This window comes from Amia ocellicauda, chromosome 16 (genome assembly GCF_036373705.1).
Source record: "Amia ocellicauda isolate fAmiCal2 chromosome 16, fAmiCal2.hap1, whole genome shotgun sequence".
Classification (NCBI taxonomy): domain Eukaryota; kingdom Metazoa; phylum Chordata; class Actinopteri; order Amiiformes; family Amiidae; genus Amia; species Amia ocellicauda.
In genome coordinates this window covers 11,662,133-11,688,429 of record NC_089865.1, presented here as the reverse complement: position 1 = coordinate 11,688,429, position 26,297 = coordinate 11,662,133, and the positions used below count along the sequence as shown (strand labels likewise).

Here is a 26,297-nt window from a genome sequence, read left to right as displayed (position 1 = left end):
AACTGTCTGTCCAATCAGATGGTCCTTCAGCATTCATACAATTTTATTTGGCAACTGTCAATAAAACTAACTAAAACCTCAAATCCTCATTATCATTATTTTTATTCCAGGATGTCGCTTGAGGGTTTGCTGATCGAGATCAAACAACCAGCAGGATATAATCAAACAAGGACCCAGAGTTTGCACATTTTGTTTCTGCATTGAACTACAGACTTTTATTGACTGAAAGGATCCCAGGGAAAGGTCATGCAGTAATGTCACTTCAGGATTTCACACCAGTTATAAAATGAATTTGCACATTTCTGCATCGGCTCTTTTGTTCTGTTGCTGTAGTCATGTCAGTGCTTTGTATTTGTCTCCAGCATATTTGACTAAATGAGGTGATTCATTGCATGCAGAATTGTTTTCTATGGAATGCTTTATTACAGTATGTGTACATAAATATGAATGTGCTTCTTTTAATAAATATCGCTGCCACTGTCCATTGTTTTCTGACTTTGAAATGTTCTATTTTTTGGCATGATTTAAAAATGTTTGGTAGATTTAATATTGCAGTTCTGCTCCCTGCATACACTATATGGAGAAGTGCTTGCATATTAGAAAAAGCAAGATATAAACATTTTAAATGTAGAGGGGTAAACTATTGACAGTTGGTAAGATTTATTTAAATGGCAAAAATCAACTGCTGAACTACTTTTAAGTCTAGGAATGTAACAGCCATTAGTATAATCTGCACTGCGGTACTTAAAGGACAACCGAGATCATCGCTTTACAATACTTGGCCAAAGCATTGTGCAGTACAGAATTTCACCTAGATAGTAAGCTCACTGATAATGTGTAATATTAAATTGCAGAGCAGACACTAAAAAGTGTAGAAATGTGAAAATGAGTGAATTTATACATGTAGTGCGGAGGGACGGCACGGTGTGGCGCAAGTGCGCTCCCAATAAAGCGCCACCAGATAGACGTCCACATTGCAGTGCATTGTGGGAAGGATGCGGACTGTACCATTTTGGCTTTTGTATTATTATAAATTCCTTATTTGAATGGATTTGAACATGATACTGACATAAGTAGTCGGTATTTCCATCAAACATATAACTTAAGCCACCCAAGTTGAAAAAATAAACATTATATTCCCTACTGTGATTAAAATGATACATTTGAAAGTGGAATCGTCCAACGTCGTTTCCGGTGTTTTGCAGCAACACTTGGCGGGAAGTTTAAATTACATGTATTTTAGCAGCGTAGGGAAATCGGTGTTTTACAGCACAGTGGACATATAACAGGTAAGACAATCAATCTGTGGCGTGAGTCTAACTAATCGTTAGTGCAGATGCGAGTGATAGCTGCAAGAAGACGATCTGCGCTGCTTTGTTGACGTGTTTAGCCGAGCTGATGTAGGGCCTGTATTACCGGTGCTGTGCCTGTTATTGTATAGTGCTAAGTACTTGGATACTCACCTTTTGTATCTATATATAATGTATTAAGAATGACAACAGTTCAGTCGTGTGCGCCTTTGTGTTTTACCTTATTGGCGTGATTGCATACATTTTGCGTTTAAAGATGTTCACAGTGCTTAATGTGAGTTTCAGTGCAAGTAGGTAGCTACAGCTTAAAATAAAGTAAACAGGAAAGCAACCGGTAAATCCATCGCAATAAACGGCCATGCACAGATGTAAGCACCATGCCTATGATCATGTGTCCATGTGTTTCAGTGACAGGGCACCATGGCATGCATCACTCAGGCAGATGTGAGTGATCATTTCAGCAAGAAGCTTGAAGATGTACGAAGCAAACTGTTCATCCAGGCTTTAGGAGACCTGTACGCCACTGAAGTGGAGCTGAAACAGGCGCACAAAGACGCCATCAAGTCCATTAAAGGTACACCCACTGTCCATTAGTGGCATCATATAGTTGGGGGGTGGTGGGGGGACCATAATGCAGAAATGTTGGATCTTGATGTACCTTGTTTTCTTCTAGATACATGTTCTAAGAAATGCAAGGATGATGAGATCATGTTTGAGAAGATCCAGGCCTACAAAGATGGTAAGACTTTTCTGTGATCTGCATGGAAATCCCAATTGACTTTTTGTTCGCTGGCTGTAAGTTAAGGTTGATGTTCAAATATGTTTTTCAGAAATGCAACAAAAAAGTTTACCTGCGAAGGAGAGAGAGGCCGAAATAGCTGAAACACTCTCCGAAATCCAGGACAAGGAAAAGCAAAAGGAAGCCATGATCAGAAATATTCAAAAGCTTACAGAGGAGCAAGCCAGAAAGAAGCAATGTAAGCTGATTTTTTACATTATTTGTTTAATGCCATTGACTGCCTTCACAATACTGTGGCCGAAACTCAACTAAAAGAGATCCCAGTTGAAAAAAGAAACCATGCATAGCCTTCATTTTAATGTAAACACCTTATGTGCATTAACTAGGAAAATAACTTTTCACTGTGCCTTTATTGTATGTTTAAAAACCTGAATGTATGTATTTTTATTTGATACGTTTTGTTTTCCATAATACTACTTATTTTATAAATGGTTCAGTTCTCAACTAGGTCAGTTTTTCCATGGTAAAGTCATGGATAACACTTTCTCTACAAATGTTTATACTGCTTAAAAGATTTTGGTAATTTGGTCTTTGCTACCTCTTTAGTGATGATTGCTCAAAACAAGGCCAACAAAGACAAACTGAAGAATCTTAACAAAGCAAAACAAGTTTTCCAAGAGCGCCTAGGACTGGAAATTCGCAAACTTCACGGTAAGAGTTTCTTTAGAGAGTTCGTGCCGTACCGTTATGTGATGCTCACAAGTTTATCCAACAAAGACCTTGACCGGATAAAAAAAACTGCAATTCACAGGTAAGTTAAAGCTTTGATTCAGCCTTGGCCTTCATAGCCCTTGCAGGTCTGGAGAGTTAGGAATGATCTGCTAGAAGAATAATCATATTTCAAGTGAATATGAAACCCTGCAGGTCAATCCTCATCACTTCAGTCATTCTGTTGAAGGCTTGTGTTATATGCCTCTCCGTTGAAAACATTTCCTTTCTTAACATTGTCAGCTTCTCTTGTGTTCTCATTATCGTGTTTTCAGTGATCCTCAAGGTTATTTAAGACTGCCGCAGCAAAGTGAGATATGAAAGACCTGAGAGGGCACTGGGTGAAGCTCTCTGTGCCATCTGCAAGGAACGGGGAAGTGGGGGTGAAGCATGTGTGTACATATAAATGAAACTCCTCTTGGGCTTGCACTGACATTTTCTATTCTGAGACGCGTCCATAAGCTGTTAGTGATTTGTATTTGAACATGTTTAATTGGGTTAGTTAGAATAAGTGCAGATTCTGGATGATTCACACACATCATGTGTTTTTTAAGGTGAAAAGCTGCAGTTTGTATTCAGAAACATCAGCCATAAAGATCCTGACTCTGTATATACCTTTCTTCTACGAATCGACGAAGAAGGCTCTTATGAAGGTAAACCATAATATAATACTTTTTTTTTTTTTCCACAAAATCCCCACCTACTTCATATACTTTGCTCTTCAAATAAATATATGAACCTGTATTCATGTGGTGTATACAAAAAAATAAACCTACATTTACATACACTTTTTTTTTATTCCTCCCCACCCTAGTGATTTCATGTGATCCACCACTGGAATGCATGTCTCATCTGGAGCACAGACTGAAGCAAACCAACAACTTCTCTGCCTTCCTTGCAAATGTGAGAAAAGAGTTTTCTGCTCTAACAAAGAGCTAAATACCAAGAAAAGACAAACCCTTTTTTAAGATTTTGAAAGCATTTGTGTGTCCGCTCTTGTACATATGTGTGTGAACTTGGTGCCTAATAACTGTGTAGTCCATCTTGATAGAGTTTTTGTAGAACTACATTTCTATAGTCCAAATAAATACTCTATTATGATAATTATGTGCATGTGGATCTGAGTGAAACTTATTTTAATTTAAACAGAATTTCTTTTAATAAATGTAGTTGTTTTTAAAGTCCTGTTTCTGAAAAGTACTTGGAGCTTTGAACAATTTGAGCTTTCTCTATTCATGTGGTTCTGGGCTTCTTTCCTGTAATACACCTCATCATGAAATATTTTTACTCTCTTAAGTTGCTGACCATTGTTTGCTGCCTTCCAATTTGGAATGTCAGTGTGAACTTCACCAGCCATGCATAATTCATTGATATTAAGGATGGCACCTACTGTGCAGCAGCTGTTTGCCACAGACTAGAGTCAAAACAAAAAAGTCATTTTACAGATTGTTGCTGGAGTGTCTACAAATTATTAGAAGTGTCTTATGCAATGAATGACACTGTTGAGGCGTCTCACGAAGAAAAGAAAAACTATTAACAGTGATTATTAACAGCAAATGTATTGTATCGATTTAATTTCTCATAATTTTTTAATTGGATTATTGGAGTACAACAAATCGGGAAATATGTGTTTGATAAACCATATTGATGGTATACAAAGTTAAAAATGTACATAAATGTTCTCTAAAAGTTGCATGGCACACAGTGTGAAGAAAAATGACAGTGCAGTCTTTTTACAATAACTTTGTAGGCAGCAACATTTACAACATATATAAGTGCAATTTAAGTCTTAAGACCTGACATTTCATTGATATTGGCAGATACCTTTTGATTCAAACAGCTGAACCTGTACAGTCTTTCTTGAGATTCGGGGAAATGTTGTGGTAACAGCAGTGGAATAGCAAACTTAGTTATACCAAGATATTTTGCCATATTCTATTCATATTTTACAATTAAAAGAAAAACAAATATTGTTTTCTGTTACTATCTACAATGAAAGCGGTATATGAAGAAATATCTCGGCTGGAAGGTATAACCATCATGGGGTATCATAAGGAAGCTTCCTACATGCCCTAAAGCAGCTGGGTATAAGAAATAGTATAACTGTCCTCTAGAATTGTTTTCTGCCCTCATACACTGTCAAGAAAATGTTAAGAAAAAAGGAGTGGCTAAGTACTTAAATATGAACTTAAAAACTTTTGCTTCACAGATCACATTGAAAGGAAACATTGTTTTGATGTTGAGATTGACAGTTTGCCAAGTTTATACATTTGAAGGTCGATATGTCACAGTATGTTTGTTACAAAACATTCGAAGCTAGACTTCAGTGTAAGACATGTAATATAGATCTAGTCACAGTTTGAAAACAGTTGGCAGATGTATTTAGAAACGTGGTCCATGACGCGTACAAGTATGCAAGTACTGTAATATATATCATGCTTGTGAGAACTTGTTAGTACATAATAGCAGTATTTCTTCCACATAAGATGAAGGAAAATGGCCGTTCTTTCCATTTAAAGATCCGTACCACCAACCACTGTTGTCTTTCTGATGAATCTCGAGTAGATCGCCTGTTGAGAGGAAAGTTGGAAAGTTTAATCTACAACAGTTATACAGCCTTCACCCTTCCCTTCAGTCTTCAGTTAAAACCCTAAGACTATAACCAGTCTCGTATCACACAGCAAACCATAGGGCCCTCTTACTTGAAACACTATCAAATTAATTTAAAATTCAAATGAACGCCTACTTTCTTGACCATTATGTAATTGTTTCACTCAAGTTTATATATATATATATATATATATATATATATGTGTGTATACTATAAGTATATTATTTTTACTGGTTTTATATTTGAAGCATACTTTACCTTCTTTAATGTTTAATTCATCCTCTCTGTCTGACACAAAGTCATAAAGGGCTCTGCATTTACCAATAGTGGGCAACACTTGACCTGCTGTTAAGTGAAAGAATAGTTTAATATAATAAAAGGCATGTATAATGATTTTCTAATTGGTGTTTTATCAGACTCTTTAAAGAGAACATGCTACATTTATTTAGGTAGTGGATTGCCTCTAGTCACTTTTCTTATTTGTAACTAAGTACCAGACAAAATCTATATTTACTTTAAAAAGTACAGGATATCTATATCCCCATGTTTATTATGTTAAGGCATATTTTTATCTGACATGTATCTTTGGCAATGCATGAATCAACCCTAATTCCCACAGTGCCCTTTATTAATTAAGAAATGTATTCTGGTGTTGATTTTTTTTTATCATGTTGGTTCACATGTATAGGTGGCTGTTGTGTCAATCTCTTACTTGGATTTTCTTCCTCGTCATTAAATTCGGACAGGTATCCATTCTGCGTGTCTTCATATACTTCACACGTCTCCGCTGTTTCGGCGGGGGCACAGGCGGCGCCGCTGCTGTCCGTGGGCAGAGGCAGCTGGGCAGCACTATTTTGCGGCGGGGCCATGTATATGATTGAGGATCTCAAAGACATTCTTGATCTGTATGCAGTTTTCTTTATCTTGACAGGACGGGGTAATTGCACGACACTGTGTTGAAAGTCCTTCAGGGAAATCAGTTTGGTTTACTTCAGTGATCAATTTAAAACATTTTATATTACAAAATGCTATCCCTGTTTCTAATTACAGAGTCACTCTTATTTGATCTGGAAGAAAACTCGAATTGAGCTTTAGATTTTCATCAAGAACAAATTGTTTTATTTGAAATGCTTTTCTGACTGTACTGTGTGCTTTGTGGTTGTGCTGATAGAAATTAAATCAAGCAGCACCAACTCTATCCTGCCAGCGTGTTTTGGCATTTGTTTTCACTGCTAATACAAATTACACCTTGAACTTCTAAAAGGAACCTTATTAAAATTCCTGCAGGGTATTGTTTTATTTTATTACATTTAACCTTTACAGCTATTGTCCAGAGATATATCCGTGAGTTCTGAAACCATTGTGAATTTGATGACCTTGTCTTAGCTTTCACTGCAAGAAAGAGTGGCAGGATTTTAATTATAATGAATTGGTTTGCCGGCAGTCTTTATTACAACTCAAGGTGTGAAAGATAAGTGTTGGAAGAAAGGGAACTTCAATGTCCATAGATTGAGCCCTTCAGTATGACACGGTTTACAAAGTAATTGTTTCTGCCCTTATGTAGCAATTTCAACCAGCTTAACATACTCTGTCCCTTTAGAAACCTGGTTTGTTTTGTTTGTGAGGGGTGGGGAGCTGTTGGTTAAATGTATTGTAGAGTAAACAGTTGCATTGTCTTGTAGGCAACACAATCACTTACTTGCCTTACCTTATCTTTCCATTTTGTGATGCTGTCACTAAATCGGTGGGAAGGCTTTGACTTCCCCTGCAGGTCAGCCATGCTTGTAGAGAGTTTAAAATATGTTGCCTCCAGGAGGTTCAGTTTCAGTGTTGTCTACAGGGTTTTAAAAGCATCACAGTTTACTCTTTCATTGACAGAATTGTCCTGTGGATGTCTTACAAAATGTATTACCAAAATGATTTGTGTTGTGCACTAGTTGGCACAGAAGATGAGTGGATTTGCAATGTTGACATCTTTTACTCACTTTGATGCAAGTCTTTCGGCAAGCTTACCTCATCAAGCAGCTGCTCAGTTTCATCTACGTTCTTTTTGTTTGAAAAGGAGGGGTTTTCAGTGTATGTCTTTAGCATTTTTTCCAAGCCTGTCACTCATTGAAAATGTTAAGGAAAAAAAGTGAAAAACGTTAAGAAGGATACATACGTCAGTGTAATTCACAACTCATTACATTACATTCACATGTGTTAACATTTTGGAGACCTGTTTTAATGCACCAATTAAGGTTCACAATGAATGCCCACAGTCTCTTTCTTATCATTGTTTTTGCAGAACTTAAAATAATTTAAGTGAATAACTGATATGTATTTCTATAAATAATTCTAATTACTGTGCAGCAACTGGAATTGGGTTTGTAATTTCACTGAATCATGAACCTTTCTTGGCAGGAAGCTTGTTTGCATTGTACATTTTAGTTAAAAACTGCCTCTTTATGATCCTCATTATGTCTTTGGTCATGGGTTTGCTTCAGAAGTGTGTACCTTCCTTGTCTTTTCTCGTCTTTGTTACGTCGCCTTGCAGTCGCTGGAGTTTGAGCTTCAGGGAGGCCTTCCTTCTCTCTTTATCCATTGCAGTTTTGTTATCCTCCTCCTATTGAACAAAAATATTACTCTTCAAAGTAGTGTTTTGTACAATTAAATATATTCAATGTGGCATAATTTAAATCCTATGACCTGATTATATAAATATTGATATTAAAGCTGTATAACAGAAAAAAACTCAGCTTTGATTCCAAGACTTCTTATTAATATTAATAATACGGTAATAAATCTAAGCCCTCTCTAAAAGAGTTTAATATTGCTAGTGGTTGAGTCCCTGAAGTAATAAAACCTGGCTCACATCAGCTGGAAACACTACTTTTATATACTTACAAATTGACAGTACAAGATTAGGTGATGTTGTTTGGAAATAAAAATAATAATAATACAAAGAAACTCACAAAATAATCTGCAAGCAAGAACTCCACTTTGCTGTCTTCTGAGGTTACACTTGTCTCCTCCACAAAGTTTTGTATATCCTTTTCCACGTTGACCTTCTGTATAGCTTGGTGTATCTGCTTCTGACACTGCAAGGAACATATGTAGACATTGACCTCTCTTTTCAGCACACAGTGTCATGTACTACAAATAAATTGTTCGCCTAACAATAGAGATACTTAGCAAATCTTAGTTTACCTTAAAATATTATTTAGACATGCCTAGGCTGGTTAAAATAATATCTACCTTTAAAATCCATTGATTGACATTTCAAGGGTTTGCTGTAAGATGCAGTGCATTTGTTCCAGTAAAATAAATAATAAAAAGTGTCTTTACTTACACCAATGAGAGTCTTTCCAAAACTGGAGATATGCTGGTTGTACTTCTGGAGAATATCACATAAAATCTCTATACGCTGTTTTTCCAGTTCCTGAATGCTCTAAACAGAAATAAAATCGAGGTCTGCTGTTAGAAAATACGTGGGGCATTTTCTCTCAGGGCACTGCATCTTTATACAAAAAACATTTCACACTGCCGTTTGGAAAGCTCTTTCAGGCAGGCGAGGCCAAAGCCCAAACAGCTGTATCAAATCTCTGAAGTCGGCAGGGGTGACAGAATTATATAAAGCGATTCGCCGTTCATCTCTGTGTTGGAAGGAGAGAAAACACGAAGTCCCCTGGTGTGTATAGTGCAAGTGCAAAGAAGGAAGAAATAATTAGCGAAGACTGTAATCGGAAGGGGGTACTGCTTTTTCATTGAAGAGCAGACATCATTAAAATAGTTTGTGTATCTGGTCTAATTTTATCAATTCTGTTGATTCCTTTATATTGTTCCATATTATCTCCAGTGTGTTCTGAATTTATTTATTTCAAAATTAAGGTTTTACTTAGTACTTGGTGCTGCCCATAATACACGCTACTTAGCTTTAAATAATGGCTGTTTTGATCTGTGTTGGTAATTGTGTTATGAATAAATAAATAGGAATCATAGAAAACATAAATAATAGAAAATGTTCCTATAAAAAATTAATAAACTTAGTTCCCCCAATTTGAATCAAAATTCAAAATGTCAAAATGTCACGTGAGTGCCGTGAGACAGATTGATACTGTGTTACTCAAAGTGATGACTATGTTGTACGTTTTTGAAAGTTGTGTAGTCGGTATGTGACACTAACCTGGTAGCAGTTCTTCATCGTTGTCTCCCACTTTAATCTGAACTGATGCCCGGCCATGTTAATGGTGTAGTATTCTTCGTCTGCTTTCGCCAGGATCTCAGCTGATTTTGTCAACCTGTTAAGCATCTTAAAGAGTGCAAATTAATACATTCTATAGCAAATGTTTTCTTTAGTTTTTCACACAACACAGTATGATCTATACTCTCTTCAATTATGTCTTGGTAAAACCTTTGAAGACCAGTTCTTTAAGAGTTTTTAAGCTAATCACATTACCTTCTGTTTCTCTTTCACTGTAGATAAGTGTTTGCTGCTTTCCACAAAATTGAAAAGGGCTTCATGTTCCTTTGTTAATCCAAGTAATTTCTTCTTTATCTGTGTGGAGAGACATTTTTTTTTAATGTTTATGAGAGAGTTCCCAGAATACGGATAATCAATTTGAATTTCACTTGGTATAAACAAGGCTGTATCTCTGCTTACACATCAAATACTTTTTTCATAATCTCCTGTAACTGAGATGTATGTGTGTGTGGTGCTAAAACAGCATGCCCCACATTTTGATTAAATTTCTGTGAATTGATAAGATTGCCTTGGCAAGGGTTTTAAGTGTGCATAAGTTTTAAATTGACTTTGATTTAATTGAACCAGTTCCCTTGACGATGTCTGAATACATAAATCAGGGATGCATTAGTAGTTTATTATGGTATTATGCATTTACAGATTGAGCCACTACGATAGCTCTTTCTTGAGAGCAACAAAATTATGATGGAACTGATCACCATATGAATCGAATAAACAAAACAATATTGTTTCTCCGAATTATGAGGTAATAGACAGTAACAATATACACTACCATTCAAAAGTTTGGGGTCACTTAGAAATGTCCTTGTTTTCCATGAAAACATACATGAAATGACTTTGAATAGCAAAATGAATAGGAATTATAGTCATTGACAAGGTTAGGAGTAATGATTTTTAATTGTGTCCTTCAAACTTTGCTTTTGTCAAAGAATCCTCCAGCCTTGCAGACCTTTGGCATTCTAGTTGTCAATTTGTTGAGGTAATCTGAAGAGATTTCACCCCATGCTTCCTGAAGCACCTCACACAAGTTGGATTGGCTTGCTGGGCACTTCTCACATACCATACGGTCAAGCTGCTCCCACAACAGCTCAATAGGGTTGAGATCTGGTAACTGTGCTGGCCTCTCCATTATAGTTATTATAGTTACACTTCTTGCGTAGTTTGGAGCTGTGCTTTGTGTCATTGTCCTGTTGTAGGAGGAAATTGGCTCCAATCAAGCGCCATCCACAGGGTATGGCATGGCGTTGCAAAATGGAGTGATAGCCTTCCTTCTTCAAGATTCCTTTTACCCTGTACAAATCTCCCTCTTTACCTCCACCAATGCACCCCCAGACCATCACATTGCCTCCACCATGCTTGACAGATGCGTCAAGCACTCCTCCAGCATCTTTTCATTTGGTCTGCCTCTCACGAATGATGTTCTTTGTGATCCGAACACCTCAAACTTAGATTCATCTGTCCATAACACTTTTTTCCAGTCTTCCTCTGTCCAGTGTCTGTGCTCTTTTGCCCATCTTGCCATCTTTTCTTTTTATTGGCCAGTCTGAGATATGGCTTTTTCTTTGCAACTCTGCCTAGAAGGCCAGCATCCCAGAGTCGCCTCTTCACTGTTGATGTTGAGACTGGTGTTTTGTGGTACTATTTAATGAAGCTGCCATTTGAGGACCTGTGAGCCGTCTGTTTTTCAAACTAGACACTCTAATGTATTTGTCCTCTTGCTCAGTTGTGCACCGGGGCCTCCCACTCCTCTTTCTATTCTGGTTAGAGTCAGTTTGCGCTGTTCTGTGAAGGGAGTAGTACACAGCGTTGTACGAGATCTTCAGTTTATTTTCAATTTCTCGCATGGAATAGCCTTCATTTCTCAGAACAAGAATAGACTGATGAGTTTCAGAAGAAGTTCTTTGTTTCAGGCCATCTTGAGCCTGTAATCGAACCCACAATTGCTGATGCTCCAGATACTCAAGTAGTCTAAAGAAGGCCAGTTTTATTGCTTCTTTAATCAGCACAACAGTTTTCGGCTGTGCTAACATAATTGCAAAAGGGTTTTCTAATGATCAATTAGCATTTTAAATGATAAACTTGGATTAGCAAACACAACGTGCCATTGGAACACAGGATTGATGGTTGCTGATAATGGGCCTCTGTACGCCTATGTAGATACAGTGAGGGAAAAAAGTATTTGATCCCCTTCTGATTTTGTACGTTTGCCCACTGACAAAGAAATGATCAGTCTATAATTTTAATGGTAGGTGTATTTTAACAGTGAGAGACAAACAAAAAAATCCAGGAAAACGCATTTCAAAAAAGTTATAAATTGATTTGCATATTAATGAGGGAAATAAGTATTTGACCCCTTCGACTTAGTACTTGGTGGCAAAACCCTTGTTGGCAATCACAGAGGTCAGACGTTTCTTGTAGTTGGCCACCAGGTTTGCACACATCTCAGGAGGGATTTTGTCGCACTCCTCTTTGCAGATCCTCTCCAAGTCATTAAGGTTTCGAGGCTGACGTTTGGCAACTCGAACCTTCAGCTCCCTCCACAGATTTTCTATGGGATTAAGGTCTGGAGACTGGCTAGGCCACTCCAGGACCTTAATGTGCTTCTTCTTGAGCCACTCCTTTGTTGCCTTGGCTGTGTGTTTTGGGTCATTGTCATGCTGGAATACCCATCCACGACCCATTTTCAATGCCCTGGCTGAGGGAAGGAGGTTCTCACCCAAGATTTGACGGTACATGGCCCCGTCCATCGTCCCTTTGATGCGGTGCAGTTGTCCTGTCCCCTTAGCAGAAAAACACCCCCAAAGCATAATGTTTCCACCTCCATGTTTGACGGTGGGGATGGTGTTCTTGGGGTCATTCCTCCTCCTCCAAACATGGCAAGTTGAGTTGATGCCAAAGAGCTCGATTTTGGTCTCATCTGACCACAACACTTTCACCCACTTCTCCTCTGAATCATTCAGATGTTCTTTGGCAAACTTCAGACGGGCCTGTACATGTGCTTTCTTGAGCAGGGGGACCTTGCGGGCGCTGCAAGATTTCAGTCCTTCACGGCATAGTGTGTTACCAATTGTTTTCTTGGTGACTATGGTCCCAGCTGCCTTGAGATCATTAACAAGATCCTCCTGTGTAGTTCTGGGCTGATTCCTCACCGTTCTCATGATCATTGAAACTCCACGAGGTGAGATCTTGCATGGAGCTCCAGAGCGAGGGAGACTGACAGTTATTTTGTGTTTCTTCCATTTGCGAATAATCGCACCAACTGTTGTCACCTTCTCACCAAGCTGCTTGGCGATGGTCTTGTAGCCCAATCCAGCCTTGTGTAGGTCTACAATCTTGTCCCTGACATCCTTGGACAGCTCTTTGGTCTTGGCCATGGTGGAGAGTTTGGAATCTGATTGATTGATTGCTTCTGTGGACAGGTGTCTTTTATACAGGTAACGAGCTGAGATTAGGAGCACTCCCTTTAAGAGAGTGCTCCTAATCTCAGCTCGTTACCTGCATAAAAGACACCTGGGAGCCAGAAATCTTGCTGATTGTAAGGGGATCAAATACTTATTTCCCTCATTAACATGCAAATCAATTTATAACTTTTTTGAAATTTGTTTTTCTGGATTTTTTTGCTGTTATTCTGTCTCTCACTGTTAAAATACACCTACCATTAAAATTATAGACTGATCATTTCTTTGTCAGTGGGCAAACATACAAAATCAGCAGGGGATCAAATTTTCCCTCACTGTATTCCATTACAAATCAAGGAATTTCACATTAAACTAAAAATTAAATAGCAAATAAGTAAGTGGGTATTAAGTGAGAAGCTGGATTTGTCATATATCAAAATAAATAGAAAGCACAATTTACCTTGAGTTGATCATTCCAGTTGATAACTACAAGTTTTCCGGACTTTTCAACAGCATTATCCAACTATGTAAGAAAGAAAAAAGATTTTAAGAAGTTATTCAAAATTAACTGGAGAATAATATAATACATCTGAGTTACAATATACCTATAGGCCTATATGCCAGTACGTTTGAAATTGCTGCATATACAAATCTGAGGTGGTAGATCAGTTCAATGTTTTTCAGGGATATTTTATCTTGTAGGTATTTGATCCCATGACTAAAGTTAAAATATAAAGTTTTATACAATTTGTAAGTCATGTCAGGAGAAATAGATCACAATTCCACATACAGGCTTTATCTTTTTGGTGTGTTCTTCAAGCACTTGTCGAATTTGCTGAATTGCCTCTTGCTGAAAAGCACTTCCCAGCGTCCTAAAACAGGAGAAGAAGGTCAGCAGTCTTCCCACCTACAGCCCTGTAATATTGAAGTTCCCTGCAATTGAAGGAAATAACTGATACTTACTTGTGTACGTCTGCTGTGGAGCACATTTCTTCGGAGACATGATTCCAGGCATTGTAAGTTGAACTTAAAGAAAAAAAAAAAAAAAAAAGTTTTAATGTTATTACCTCTGCTCTACTCAACAGAGAATGATTTGACTAAAGGTCTTCACAGAGCACATTTGTCAGTGTAAGCACACTGGCATCTTAATGGTGGGAAATCAAGAAAACCATTCATGCTCCTGTGTCGCATATACTCCAGCTGGGACAGTATTGTATAATGGCTGTTGATGTTTGATCTTTGCCCAGACAAGCAGGGTCAAATACAGGGTCATCACAAGTTGCAGATGAAAAGCACAGTGTTAAATCACATAGTGGACAAGGTCATGGTGCTTACTTCTTTGTCATGCCACTTGATGCCTTGGTGAGCTTGCCTGCCAGCTTCTGCAGTCCTTTAGCATAACTGATCTCTAGGTCAGCCCTGCAATCAAACAGTATAGCCATGTGCTTTTAAAACAATGTTACCGGTACAATTACCTAAGAAAACAAAAGACAATTCTAAAATTAGAGTTTTATGTGAAAATGTTTGAGGAAATGGTTGAAGGTTGAATTGGGAATACAGATGATGGTTCATTTAGGTTATAGTTACATTTAGGGTGTTTGAACTGATATATTTTGCTAATATTTGTACTAGGGTAAGCTTCCTTAACAAATGTAAACTTCCAGTAGGGTTATGCTTGTGTTCGTACTGAGTTAACTAAGACGGGTGTATTTACTTGTAGCTTCAGATTGTGGTGTTGACTAGGGTGTGGGTTGGCATTTTATTATTGTAATGCAATGGTGTCAAGTCTTTCCATCAGGCACTAAAAAGCATTTTTTGTTCAGAATAAAGATTGGGACCATTATTTATTTGTTAGGGTAATTAATATTTTATCCCTGTTTTAGTATCAGATTTTGCATGCTTTCTAAGACTGAAGACAATGCTCGAGGGGGCAGATTGTTTCTTTAAACATGTGCTTTAAATGTCCTATTGAGGAGTTAATTGATAGAAGGATGGTCTTAATCTTCTATCTTTCTGGCAGCTCTCTTTGTGAAATATGTTTTAGTCTGCTGCAGTGCCGACCTTGCTTTCCAAACAGTGAAGGTCACAGTGCATTGTTCTTATTCACTGCATATCCTTATCACTTTGTCAAGTGGAAAGGCAACCTTAGGTGCTTTCCTATTTAAGAAACAGTGCATTTTATTTCTAAACACCAGATCTCTTGTTTTTCTCTGATAAAATCCTTTAAAATAGCTTTATCTCTGCAGTATCCCGTTCTGTTGCCTCGTTTGTTAAAGCTGTTCTGTGAAGGTCTGTTAACTGAGTGACGAAGGGGGCTGTACCTTACTCAAGGCAGACACCCTCCTGTGACATTTGGCTGCAGTCAGCTTGAGTGCCCACATTTAGATTCCCTCTCTGTATGCATTGACAGTGTTACACTGTGAAAAGTTAACTGCAATGGATATTGAGATGTAAACAGTGATGTTCAGTCTGTGGCTTGGCTTTGGCTATGCTTTCCTGAAGGAATTTCAGTCCATATTAAATGTTTAATATTATGATAACCGTGCATGTTGCAACTGGGACAACAAAAGGACATGCCTTTATTTTGAAGCCAAATTCAAATAGTGCATGTTTAAGCATTCTGTGTATGTCTGTGCACTTCCATTTGCACATGTTGTCTGTACATTAAATTGATAGCAAAATAAAACAATTCCCTGTGGTGAAAAACATACATTTATACTATATCTACTATTATTAATATTGTACCCTAATGAATTTATTGTCCCTTTATCACTGATTAATATACATCCCAGGAAATAATTAATTAGAAAAATGCTCCTGTAATGGCTGTTTTCATGCAAAAAACAGTAAAAACATATACATAATGCAGCTACTCAATATCAGACTACCTTTGTAGACACAAAGGAAGTAGACATGTTTTCAGGAACATTGTTTCCCCGCTTTTATATGACATGTTATGAGCAATGGGTCCTAGCCTATCAAAGTCAAGTTAGAAAGAATGAATACAAAACCTACAATAAGTTACCTTTGTTGAAGAATGTTCATCAGTTCCTTACAGTAATGTTCACCATTTTTCGAAAACCTCTTGAGATCATGATACAGCAGGTTGTACTATGAAACGTATGGAAATAACATTGTAAATCACCTTGTACTGATTCTACTGTTTACACTGCTCACAATGTAAAATGGAAAGGTTAAAGTAATTTTTTTAAATATAAACTAATTAAACCAGTTCAAGGGTAGAATCATATTTTTACGGCAAAGTTGAGCTCATTTGTATTTTTAAAATGTAACAGATTGTATCTTTTACTCACAGTGCACCCGCTCACTGGGTCCTTCATTTTAGTTTCCTTCTGATTGTTGACTTTGCACTTGAAACTTTGACCACACTGTTAAATTCTTTCACGTGGAAACTACCTGAGCCAATTAAGTTCCCAGGCAAATTCCACTTTTAGAAATGAAAGAGATCCTGACTTCCAGGTCCCTCCTTCTGTTTGGCAAGGTGTACATTCTAATGAGGTGCAGACATGAGAGAATAAAGAGAAACTAAAATAATATGAAAATGTTTAACAAGATTACTCTACATACACACACAAATATATATATACCGGTCAGCCATAACATTATGACCATAGACAGGTGAGGTGAATAACACTGATAATCTCGTTATCATGGCACCTGTTAGTGGGTGGGATATATTTGGCCGAAAGTTAACATTTTGTCCTCAAAGTTGATGTGTTAGAAGCAGGAAAAATGGGCAAGCGTAAGGATCTGAGCGACTTTGACAAGGGCCAAATTGTGATGGCTAGATGATTGGGTCAGAGCATCTCCAAAACTGCAGCTCTTGTGGGGTGTTCCCGGTCTGCAGTGGTCAATACCTATCAAAAGTGGTCCAAGGAAGGAAAAGTGGTGAACCGGCGACAGGGTCGTGGGCGGTCAAGGCTCATTGATGCACTGGGGTGCGAAGGCTGGCCCGTGTGGTCCGATCCAACAGACGAGCTACTGTAGCTCAAATTGCTGAAAAAGTGAATGCTGGTTCTGATAGAAAGGTGTCAGAACACACAGTGCATCGCAGTTTGTTGTGTATGGGGCTGCGTAGCCGCAGACCAGTCAGGGTGTCCATGCTGACCCCTGTCCACTGCCGAAAGCGCCTACAATGGGCACGTGAGCATCAGAACTGGACCACGGAGCAATGGAAGAAGGTGGCCTGGTCTGATGAATCACGAGTTCAAGGTGTTGACTTGGCCTCCAAATTCCCCAGATCTCAATCCAATCGAGCATCTGTGGGATGTGCTGGACAAACAAGTCCAATCCATGGAAGCCCCACCTTGCAACTTACAGGACTTAAAGGATCTGCTGCAAACGTCTTGGTGCCAGATACCACAGCACACCTTCAGAGGTCTAGTGGAGTCCATGCCTCGACGGGTCAGGGCTGTTTTGGGACCTACACAATATTAGGCAGGTGGTCATAATGTTATGGCTGATCGGTGTATGTGGATAGACTGCTTTTTAGTGTGGACCAGTCTGAGCAATGTTTTCTTTTACAGTTGAAATTGAAAATGGAAACTTTATGATCTAATTTTTGTCATACAAATTTATGATACTAGTTTCCAGTTAACATTGAACAACTGTATGCTTCAGGCACAACGTGCAGTGCTGAAATTAAGGCTCAGTGTCTTCCACCATGCTTTACTTACTTCTGAAGAGATTAAAAGAGGCCACATACAGAGAAGGTCATTGCCAGGTGTAGCAGAACTCAGTAATAAACTCCTCTCACATAATCTTTTCCAGCTGGTAGACTTGTGCACTTTACACAATCACTTAAACAGAACTAAGTAAGACAGTTAAAAGAAAATACATTCAACTGTGAAGTTAAGTCCAAACAAAATGTGATCAGGTTGTTGTGTAAAGAATCGGGACTCTTCGGCTTGTTAAAACCAGCTCTTGTCTCTGTGCTTCATGTTTCTCCTCATCAGGAGTGTATGTAAAAGGCTTTTGACATGAATACAAATTCAGTGTCATTTATTATTAGACTCTACAGGGGACAGAAATACTGGAAAGAGACAGGCATACTGTCAAAACAATCCAAAAAACTGTGCCCTGCATTTGTATAATTACCTTTTTCGTCACACATTGTTTAGCTGCCAAAGCCTAGCAACAAGTCTAAGTATTCAGGTGCCTTCATGTATGTTTCAATTTGCTTTGGGTCACTTTTCTCACCATTTCAGATCTGGACAGAAACCTAGCCTGAGAATAGAATTGTGTGCTGCTTGGATTTTGTTACACTACTGCACAAGACCAATGATAATCAAAGTCCCAATGCAAGGTTTCTGAATAAAGAATAGAGCTCTAATTCCCTGTTGTGTGCAGCCATTTAACAAATTTGCCACTATTTTAAAGTTTTTACAGTGATAAGTTTAAAGTCCATCACACCATTATTAGAAGCCCTGAGCACCAATCCATGATCCAATAAAAGACCTGCTGAAATATAGGAGAAAAACAAAACCAAAGAGACATGCTCACCACAGGGTCCTGGTCTGAAGGCGTTTATTCAAAATACATGACAACAACTTCCAATATTAACTTTCTATACGTTATTCTGTCTGAATGCACTGGCGCAGAGATATCACAGATCTCCCTCCACCATGCATATTATACTCCAATAGCAAATGTGAACTAGATTATATTCTTCCTTACACAAACAACAGGATTGATAAAAGCTAGGAAACCCTTGGTATTTCATTCTTGCCACTTCATACGGCATAGAGGAATAGCAGATCTATAATTGTGTTTGAAATGAATTTATTGTAATGCTATTCGTGGTTATTCAAAATCAACAGCAAAAAAGCAAATAAATAATATGTATAAATCTAGTTCTGCTGCCTCCATACAATATTAAAAACATTACAATGGATGTGAATTAAATCTAGAGAGAAGGACGTTGGCTGAATACAAGTTTGTTTTTTTATCAGTTTAATCATCTTTGTGATTTCAGAGTTTATGGTTTATGCTCCTTCTGGTCGAAACTAAGATGGTTCTTACAGTTAATCTTAGCTTACAGAAGTCAATTGCGATATCAATGGTTTCATAGCAGTTCTACCAATTTTCCTTTGGCTAATACCTGAACTATTTATTATTCATTTCTGAAAGCAGAATTCAATGATATTCTGTCTAGGATCTAACAGTTTCAGAGATTTACAGCAAGATGCATGGACAGCATACTTTTAGTGTACTAAGTGTTACCACACAGATGTGGATGTACAACATATATCCGTACACTGGATGGAATTACTGCTGACACTGTGGTTTTCAATGGTTTTAGAAATACTGAGCAGTTTCCCAGAATGCACTGTACATTGACACTATAATGCCTCTGCTGTGTATGTATTTTAACTGGACATCTTTATCTTTCACCAATGATTGATTACATATAAATGGATTCCACTGAAATTAATTTTCACTGTGCTCAGTAACAATCAGGTGGCATCTTTTAAATCATGTGTGTAATTAAGCAACTTTCAGCGATGCGCTGAAAGAAACCATACAAAAAAAAAAAAAAAAATCAATATTAGCTCCTTCACATTCTTAATTGACATTTTTTTTTTCCGGGTAAGTGCTTGCTTTCCAGATTCACTTTCATGTTAATGATAGAAAGAACCAAACTGGACAGGATGTGCTTTAAATAATTGGTTCCCCTTACTGGCTTCATAACTCATACTTAGATTAAAAAAATGATGCGATGCAAATCTTATGGAAAAAAACTGCTAGAGACATAAAAATGTTCTGTGTGTTACTAATTATTGAAATATATGAATATTAGTTTCTGCTCTGATCAGTTGAAGGAGAATATTTGTTTTGTCAAGAAAATCATGAAATACATAGTGGACTGTCAACAATATTTTATATTGTAATGTATGGTATTGTTTTTTCCCCCCTACTCTCACCATAATATTGTCACAGCTCTGAAAGTTTTCATTGCTCATAAGATTTGCATTAGATTATTTCAGCACACTTGAAATGTGCCAGTTAAGGGGTTTATACTGCAGGTTATTCAAGGAAAAGTTTTACTGGCTGTAGAATATTGCTTAAAGAATATATGAATTTGAAATACAGTCTAGCCATAATGTTTTCATTTTAAAATTAAACTCATATGGACATAATACTGTCGATGTTTTACTGATTTATTGTTGAAGTGTATTTTACTTATAGATATAATCTGAATATGTGATTACTATGATAGTTGTTATTATTTAACCTGTAACAAACAGAAATGCAACCACTGACTTAGCAAGGTGAAACCACTGCATTAAAAGCTTTTCTGCATGTGGCATGTAATCAGACCCATGTTGGCCAAAGCACACTGAGCAGTGAAAGTAATAGCAGCTGGACCATGACCTTACAATTTGAACACTGAAAGGACTAAAAGATGCAAAAAAAAATAAAAAATCCCTTTTCTCCACAAATCTCAAATATAAATAAATAATATTCAAAAGACAAAATGTAAGAAAATACTGCTCCCATTATGTCAAACTACATATACAGAGCATGCTTACACATAATAAAAATGGAAATCCTTCATTCATTCAGAATACAGAAAGATTGGGCAGTGCACTATTAGAATGCTTTGATTTTCTATAGAACGCTGTTTGCCAATATACACGAAGATACAAACCGAAAGAAAAAAAAAAGAAAAAACGCATTCACAAATTTTATTAAGTATTTCCAGTATCAAACAAGTAATGTTGTTCATGTCTCACGTACAATTATCTACTAATAGTGTTTGCAACATCCTTCCAGTGCTTGAATTTTCTAAAATCTACAGAATTAGTGTTCGTCTTGACAGGGGGTCCCAGAAAGGTATCCGTTTGTCCCGTTTGCCCTGTTCGTGCCATTGGTGGCGCTGCTGTGAATCTTCGGTGTTGGAGACTGTGTGTCTTCTTCATCAGAGCTCGATTCGATGTCGCTCCGATCGTCTTTTGATACCTAGGCAACACCCAATACAACAATCAGCTCAACAGCATTAAATTAACCAAATTGATTTTAACCGTTAAAAATGACTATTATATTATTTTTATTGGCAGACGCCCTCACCTAGGCGTTATCTATTAGCGGGTGGATCAATGGTATTTTGGGTGAATAACAGATCAATGTAAATATTTTATTCAGCGTCCACTTCCCAACTAACACACAACGTTGCCACAATGTTGAATTACGTTGCAACGTAATTCAACATTGTGGCAACGTTGTGTGTTAGCTGGGTTATGTGTAGTGGTGCAGATTAAAACCAACTGTGACGCACCGGCTACAAAACTCATAGTCGTTGCATTTATCATTGGAAGAAACTAGCAACTAAAAATAAGCCGCAACTGTTAATTGGAAATCAGCTGTTTCCGCCGCTATGTTGGAATTTCTATGTGAATGCAAGTCTCCTGTTGTGACGCCTGAATTCATCAATAACATCAACAGACATCAGTATGAGTCCTTATGTACAGGTGCGCTGCCCATAAACACTTTCCTCTGTCATAGTGGAGCGCAAACATGTTTTAAGTAGTTTTATGTTGACCACCCCTTAGAAGATTATCTGTTCAGATTATTTTTCTAAGATTATATTTGTTTCCAATCCTATATGTATCCACTACATTGTGCAAGTTTGCCTATAATGGATTATTTATTTATGTATTTATTTATTTAATCCACCCAATGTGCAGTGCACAAACCTCAAAGCTGCGAGAGCACCGTCAGGGTGTTTTCTCGCAGATATTTTCTTGATTTAATACAGCGAAAATGTAACCACTCCCACTGTATTGTTGGGCAGAATTAACTACAACTTTAACCAGCCGCTAATAGCAAACTACACAACTGAACATCATTTACTTTAAAAATTAGAAGAGAGTAGCATCTAACTAAACATGAAAGCGTGACTGAGTACAGTGGTGTAGTGTTGTAGTAGCGGCTGTGTGAAAGCTGTGTTTTATTCTCTCGCGTTGTGCGGCGAGATTTCCATTCGCAGACGTGTGCTTTTGTGAACATTTTTTATTTAATCCTGCCCAAAGTTTAGGATTAGGATCATTAGATTAATCATATTAGGGGAAAGGAATAACATTGCCCTCCAAATACCTACATGTAAAATGAGAATTGCCAAAATGTTTTTTTTAAGGTTCTTGGATAACATGCAATTATATAAAAGACAAGAGAGAAAAAGACAATATAAATATGGAGCTGTTGGTTCTGGTTGACTTAAACACATGCAAATGACTGAAATGATGAAGCCAAGTTCTTCCTTCAACTTTATGAGCAAGATGGAGAAGTTCATGATGGTGTTTTGGCAGAGGATTCATCCAATTCATCCAGGACACTTTGTCCTACTTACATGTAAGGGATTCCATTTCCCCGCCTTCACAGTTTGCACAAGGGAGAGAAATAAGTCACATGAGAAAAAACTGTTAGATACTGGTGAGTTTCTGAGTGAGGCAGGGGGATGATGAACCCATTAAAGGAGGGATTCCCAAACCAGTCCTGTAGTAGCTCCTGGCCTGCTGGGTTTTATTCCAACCAAGCTCTATAATTACTTGATTGACCATGAAACTTGCATTGACATTTGCTTTTATAAGCAGTATACAGTAAATGCATATTGTTATCTGCACTGCTAAGTCTTGTAATTATTATTAAACACCTTTGTCCAAAAGTACTCACATTTATCTTGGAGCTGAAAGCTAAGTGCAAAGTTTACACATTTATCTTCATTAACAGAGTGATACTAAAGAACTAGATTCATTTGCAAGGTGAAATATAAAAGCGATGCACAATCTTAAGACACTATGCTTTGCTGATGGCCTTCAGAATGTTAATTACTTTCCCAAAATCTACCCCTGAATTCCCCCAAGGTAACATTTCACAGATCCAACCACAGGGAACAAATTACAAATATACACAGTTTCAAAGTAAAAATACAAATGTATAAAATAAAAACTACATCTGTAAGTAAAATGTCATAACAGCATTTTTATTCTTAAGGACTGAGTTACACAAGTGATAATAGTACATCATGCATATATTACCTTTCCTTTAGAGATGGCTTTGCAGGCTATTTTTATGATGAGATATGACCAGAAGGAATGCAGCACTTGCAGCAGAATGAGAAGGAAGTTGAAGACCCACCATGAAGGGTAAGGACCCACAATATCCCAGCTTTCAAACAGAGTTGTGTTTAAAATCCTGTAAATAAAATATAAATCTGTATCAGTACATACAATTCTGCAACTCTCACTATTCAGAACAAATAAAAATACTATCCCCCCCTTTTCCCCTCTTTGCCAGCAGAGAGATGTAAGTTGTGGGTTCCCTCAAGGTGAGCAATATGTAATAGGTTGAAAAATTAGAGGAGGTGATATTGTCTGCAAAATTAATCACCATAATGTGGAAACTTCAAATCTGAAAAGCTTATTCTATACATGTTTTCATTTCTCCCCAAGAATGCTGTTTCTGAACTACATTAAGTTTGGAACATTTATCAAGCCAAATGGAGCACGGAACAAATTATAAAATAAGTACAATTATTTAGAATGATTGGGAAATAGATTAGGAAAAATATCCTAATTCAATAAGCCATGTGTTAGTAATTTTCAAAGGCACAACAAATTGGAAATCCTTTGGAAGTCTGTTTTATTCTTAGAACATGTAACATTATGATGTAGCATGATGTCTTAAAAAATGCTGAAACCAAATAAACAACAAAAGGCATCACATGAGAGTTAACCGTTTTTAAGCCCCCCAAAAGCATGCACTAAAATGAAAATAATGTACAGGCCTATATTCTAATTGAGTAATTAAACACAGACAAAGCTTAATTTTTGGCAATCAGTGGTCTCTCGAAACACATGAGAAAACAATATGGGGGGTGGGGATTCATTTCTAGGAAGAAAGAAAAAAAAAAACTCAGAATTCCTGTGTAAATTATTCCAAGAACAGCATAATTCATTTCTTCATGCTGTGATTGAAGTACTTGGCTGCTAAAATTAACAGAACAAAAGACTGTGCCAGCAGGCAATAACCAACATTACTGAATTATTTTATACTACAAATCTCGGATGGCCTGATGTGATCGAAAGTATTGTAAGGTAAGGCAAAGCATGTTGGATGGGTTTGTTCCTTTAATCATCCTTAGTAAACTGGGATATCTGTGCACCTAATGTTTGAGTTTGGAAAACCCTTCCCCTACAAAAAAACAAAACAAAAAGCACACAAGGAAGGGAGGGGAGACTCTCAGAGGTTTCATGAATGTGTTTTTGTTTTGTTGTGGTAGAAGCATTATTTCATGGTAAATCATTAGCCAATTGGTTAAGTGTTGAATAAAATTACTCTTCACCTAGTTAATGCCTGACTGAATCCTCAGCTAGGACTATAATAATTGGAGGCATTCTGGAGCAGACAGAAATCTAAAGTTAGTCTCAATTCTGCGACACCCTGCCTCAATCTCTCCAAAAGCTGTCTTGGGAATTAAAACCCACGGATGACATGTACTTTTTAACTTTGGGTAATGTAAATTATTCAAGCCTGGTCAATTATTGACTAGAAAGAGCACTGTATATCCAGCTGGTTCATATAGTACTTTGTTTATATGTTCTGCCTTAGTACTTCAGGCTTTTACTATTATTATTATTATTATTATGCGATCATACATCAATTATGTAATTTAGCAGATGAACAGGTACGTATCAAAACTTTCAATGTAAGGAGATTAAAAGATGACAGGGAACGGAAGTGTTATGATCAGTTGCTCAGAAACAGAAAAGGATTCAAATGTCAGTGTGACAAATCACAAGCAGCGTACGAGACAGGCGTTGACACCCAAAACATTCAGCAAACCTGACAGATAATTGCCCACTCTTGACTGTGAGAAGCTCAGAAAGTCAAGGTTGGATTATGCAGATGACACGAGTTTATAATCACTGCAGATGGAGGATATTCGTGGCATGTAATGAGAACAAGAAAGATTTCCCTGTAACTACAGTTTTATAAACATTTTGCCCTCGGATTTAATTTTTTTAAATTGAGCTCAATGAAAGCTAAGCTGTTCTTACAGTGACCACAGGGATGCTAAAGCCCTTAGGTTAGATGGAATATATCGCGGACTAATGACTTCCTGCTTGGCATGGGGGCTCGCTGGCTTATACCTATTTGTTTGTTTTTACATTTGACTCAATTCTTACTCTGCAAATCACAAGATGAACACAAAACGAGGAGCTTGATATTCAAATCCCATAAGACGCTAGACACATAGCCAAAAACAAGTCTTGACTAACAATTTTACTTGTTAGTATAAAGCTGTGATGCACTATTTAGTAGGCAGATATATAAATGTATAATATAAATATATAAATGATTACAGTGGCTCCTGTCACAAAAAAGATACATGATGTAGGTGGAAAGAAGATTTAACCCTTGAGTTCCCGGTATCTGCTGTCTAATATAGATTTATAGGCAGCATCGCACATTATTGATCCTTTCCATGCAGAAGCGGTGCAGCTTGAACTACATTTCAGAAAGAGGAGAAGGCAGGGCTCATTTAAACAGCATGCTCTCAGCTCTATTTTTAAAATGCAAACTTGCTAAGTTTGCAATTCCACTACACGACCTGTCTATTATTTAAAATGAGATCCGCTTCATAAAAATCTGTATTAGGGCACTTTCTCTGGCACTTGTAACAGTAGGGCCCTTTGGCATTTTGCCGAGATCAATGGGATTTTTCAATTATTAAAATGAAGCACTCTAGAGTCAGGAAGTGATTAATGTGTGACGCAAGTGTTACTATTGAGACCACACAGGATGTGTTTCACTGAAAAGTGTTGCTCTCGTCAGGAAGTGCTTCATGTGTCAAACAGCTATCAGCGACGAACAGTCCTATACCTTCATCAGGTGAGCCTCCTCAACGGTCTATTCCTCAACAGGGCTGGACATAAACGACGTGTATATTGAGCAGCGGTTTCTTCTGTCTGTCAGCTGTTTTGAGTGAAGGGGGATTTTACTCTTTGATCAAAAGCTGAGATGAAAGGTCTCTCTTCTTTAAATTATACATTTCAGGGGCTATTTTTGAGGGATTCGTTGCATATACACCACTCAACGGTGGGGGTAGTTATAAGATATTTGTAAACCAGCTGGAAGTCATATTTATCTTACTATTGATAACCACAAGTTAAAAAAAAAGAGAACATACTTATACTATTTGTGG

General features: G+C 37.5%; 3 protein-coding genes across 5 annotated transcripts in view; 1 reads left to right on the top strand and 2 right to left on the bottom strand.

The window, feature by feature from the left end:
• Positions 1-1,183: 1,183 nt before the first annotated feature.
• spc25 (SPC25 component of NDC80 kinetochore complex) lies at positions 1,184-3,998 on the top strand. Of its 2 annotated transcripts, none has more exons than XM_066687644.1 (7): positions 1,184-1,289; positions 1,719-1,884; positions 1,984-2,049; positions 2,141-2,287; positions 2,656-2,760; positions 3,372-3,470; positions 3,632-3,998. In XM_066687644.1, exons 2-7 carry the CDS (start codon positions 1,731-1,733, stop codon positions 3,754-3,756), a joined length of 696 nt encoding a protein of 231 aa, XP_066543741.1. In that variant the 5' UTR covers positions 1,184-1,289; positions 1,719-1,730; the 3' UTR covers positions 3,757-3,998. The 2 variants fall into 2 exon arrangements, with proteins under 2 accessions (XP_066543741.1, XP_066543742.1); XM_066687645.1 differs by lacking the exon at positions 1,184-1,289 and adding an exon at positions 1,379-1,400.
• A 305-nt stretch (positions 3,999-4,303) lies between these two features.
• nostrin (nitric oxide synthase trafficking) lies at positions 4,304-16,477 on the bottom strand. Its single transcript, XM_066687643.1, has 16 exons — positions 16,384-16,477; positions 16,095-16,180; positions 14,405-14,488; positions 14,033-14,095; positions 13,860-13,941; positions 13,530-13,592; positions 9,867-9,965; positions 9,594-9,719; positions 8,760-8,858; positions 8,383-8,508; positions 7,925-8,033; positions 7,442-7,530; positions 7,137-7,262; positions 6,141-6,393; positions 5,687-5,773; positions 4,304-5,387 (listed from the first exon to the last, which is right to left on the bottom strand). Exons 1-16 carry the CDS (start codon positions 16,408-16,410, stop codon positions 5,251-5,253), a joined length of 1,656 nt encoding a protein of 551 aa, XP_066543740.1. The 5' UTR covers positions 16,411-16,477; the 3' UTR covers positions 4,304-5,250.
• Positions 16,478-18,599: 2,122 nt separating this feature from the next.
• cers6 (ceramide synthase 6) overlaps positions 18,600-26,297 on the bottom strand; it is a 38,697-nt gene continuing 30,999 nt past the window's right edge. Inside the window, exons 9-11 of one of the 2 annotated variants that reach the window (XM_066688672.1) lie at positions 23,128-23,284; positions 22,440-22,463; positions 18,600-21,052 (exon numbers count right to left, since the gene is read on the bottom strand). In XM_066688672.1, coding sequence (XP_066544769.1) covers positions 20,894-21,052; positions 22,440-22,463; positions 23,128-23,284 — 340 coding nt within the window. In that variant the 3' untranslated portion in view covers positions 18,600-20,893. The remainder of the gene's footprint in view (positions 21,053-22,439; positions 22,464-23,127; positions 23,285-26,297) is intronic. The other variant, XM_066688673.1, reaches the window with a different exon arrangement.

Excerpts from the sequence above, each read along its gene's own strand:
- spc25 (XM_066687644.1), top strand. The coding sequence starts at position 1,731 with ATGGCATGCATCACTCAGGCAGATGTGAGTGATCATTTCAGCAAGAAG. Across the intron at positions 2,288-2,655 it reads GCAAGCCAGAAAGAAGCAAT|TGATGATTGCTCAAAACAAG; the intron begins GTAAGCTGATTT and ends CTACCTCTTTAG. Across the intron at positions 3,471-3,631 it reads CGAAGAAGGCTCTTATGAAG|TGATTTCATGTGATCCACCA; the intron begins GTAAACCATAAT and ends TCCCCACCCTAG.
- nostrin (XM_066687643.1), bottom strand. The coding sequence starts at position 16,410 with ATGAAGGACCCAGTGAGCGGGTGCACT. Across the intron at positions 13,942-14,032 it reads TCCACAGCAGACGTACACAA|GACGCTGGGAAGTGCTTTTC; the intron begins GTAAGTATCAGT and ends CTCCTGTTTTAG. Across the intron at positions 5,388-5,686 it reads TGAATTAAACATTAAAGAAG|GCGATCTACTCGAGATTCAT; the intron begins GTAAAGTATGCT and ends TCCTCTCAACAG.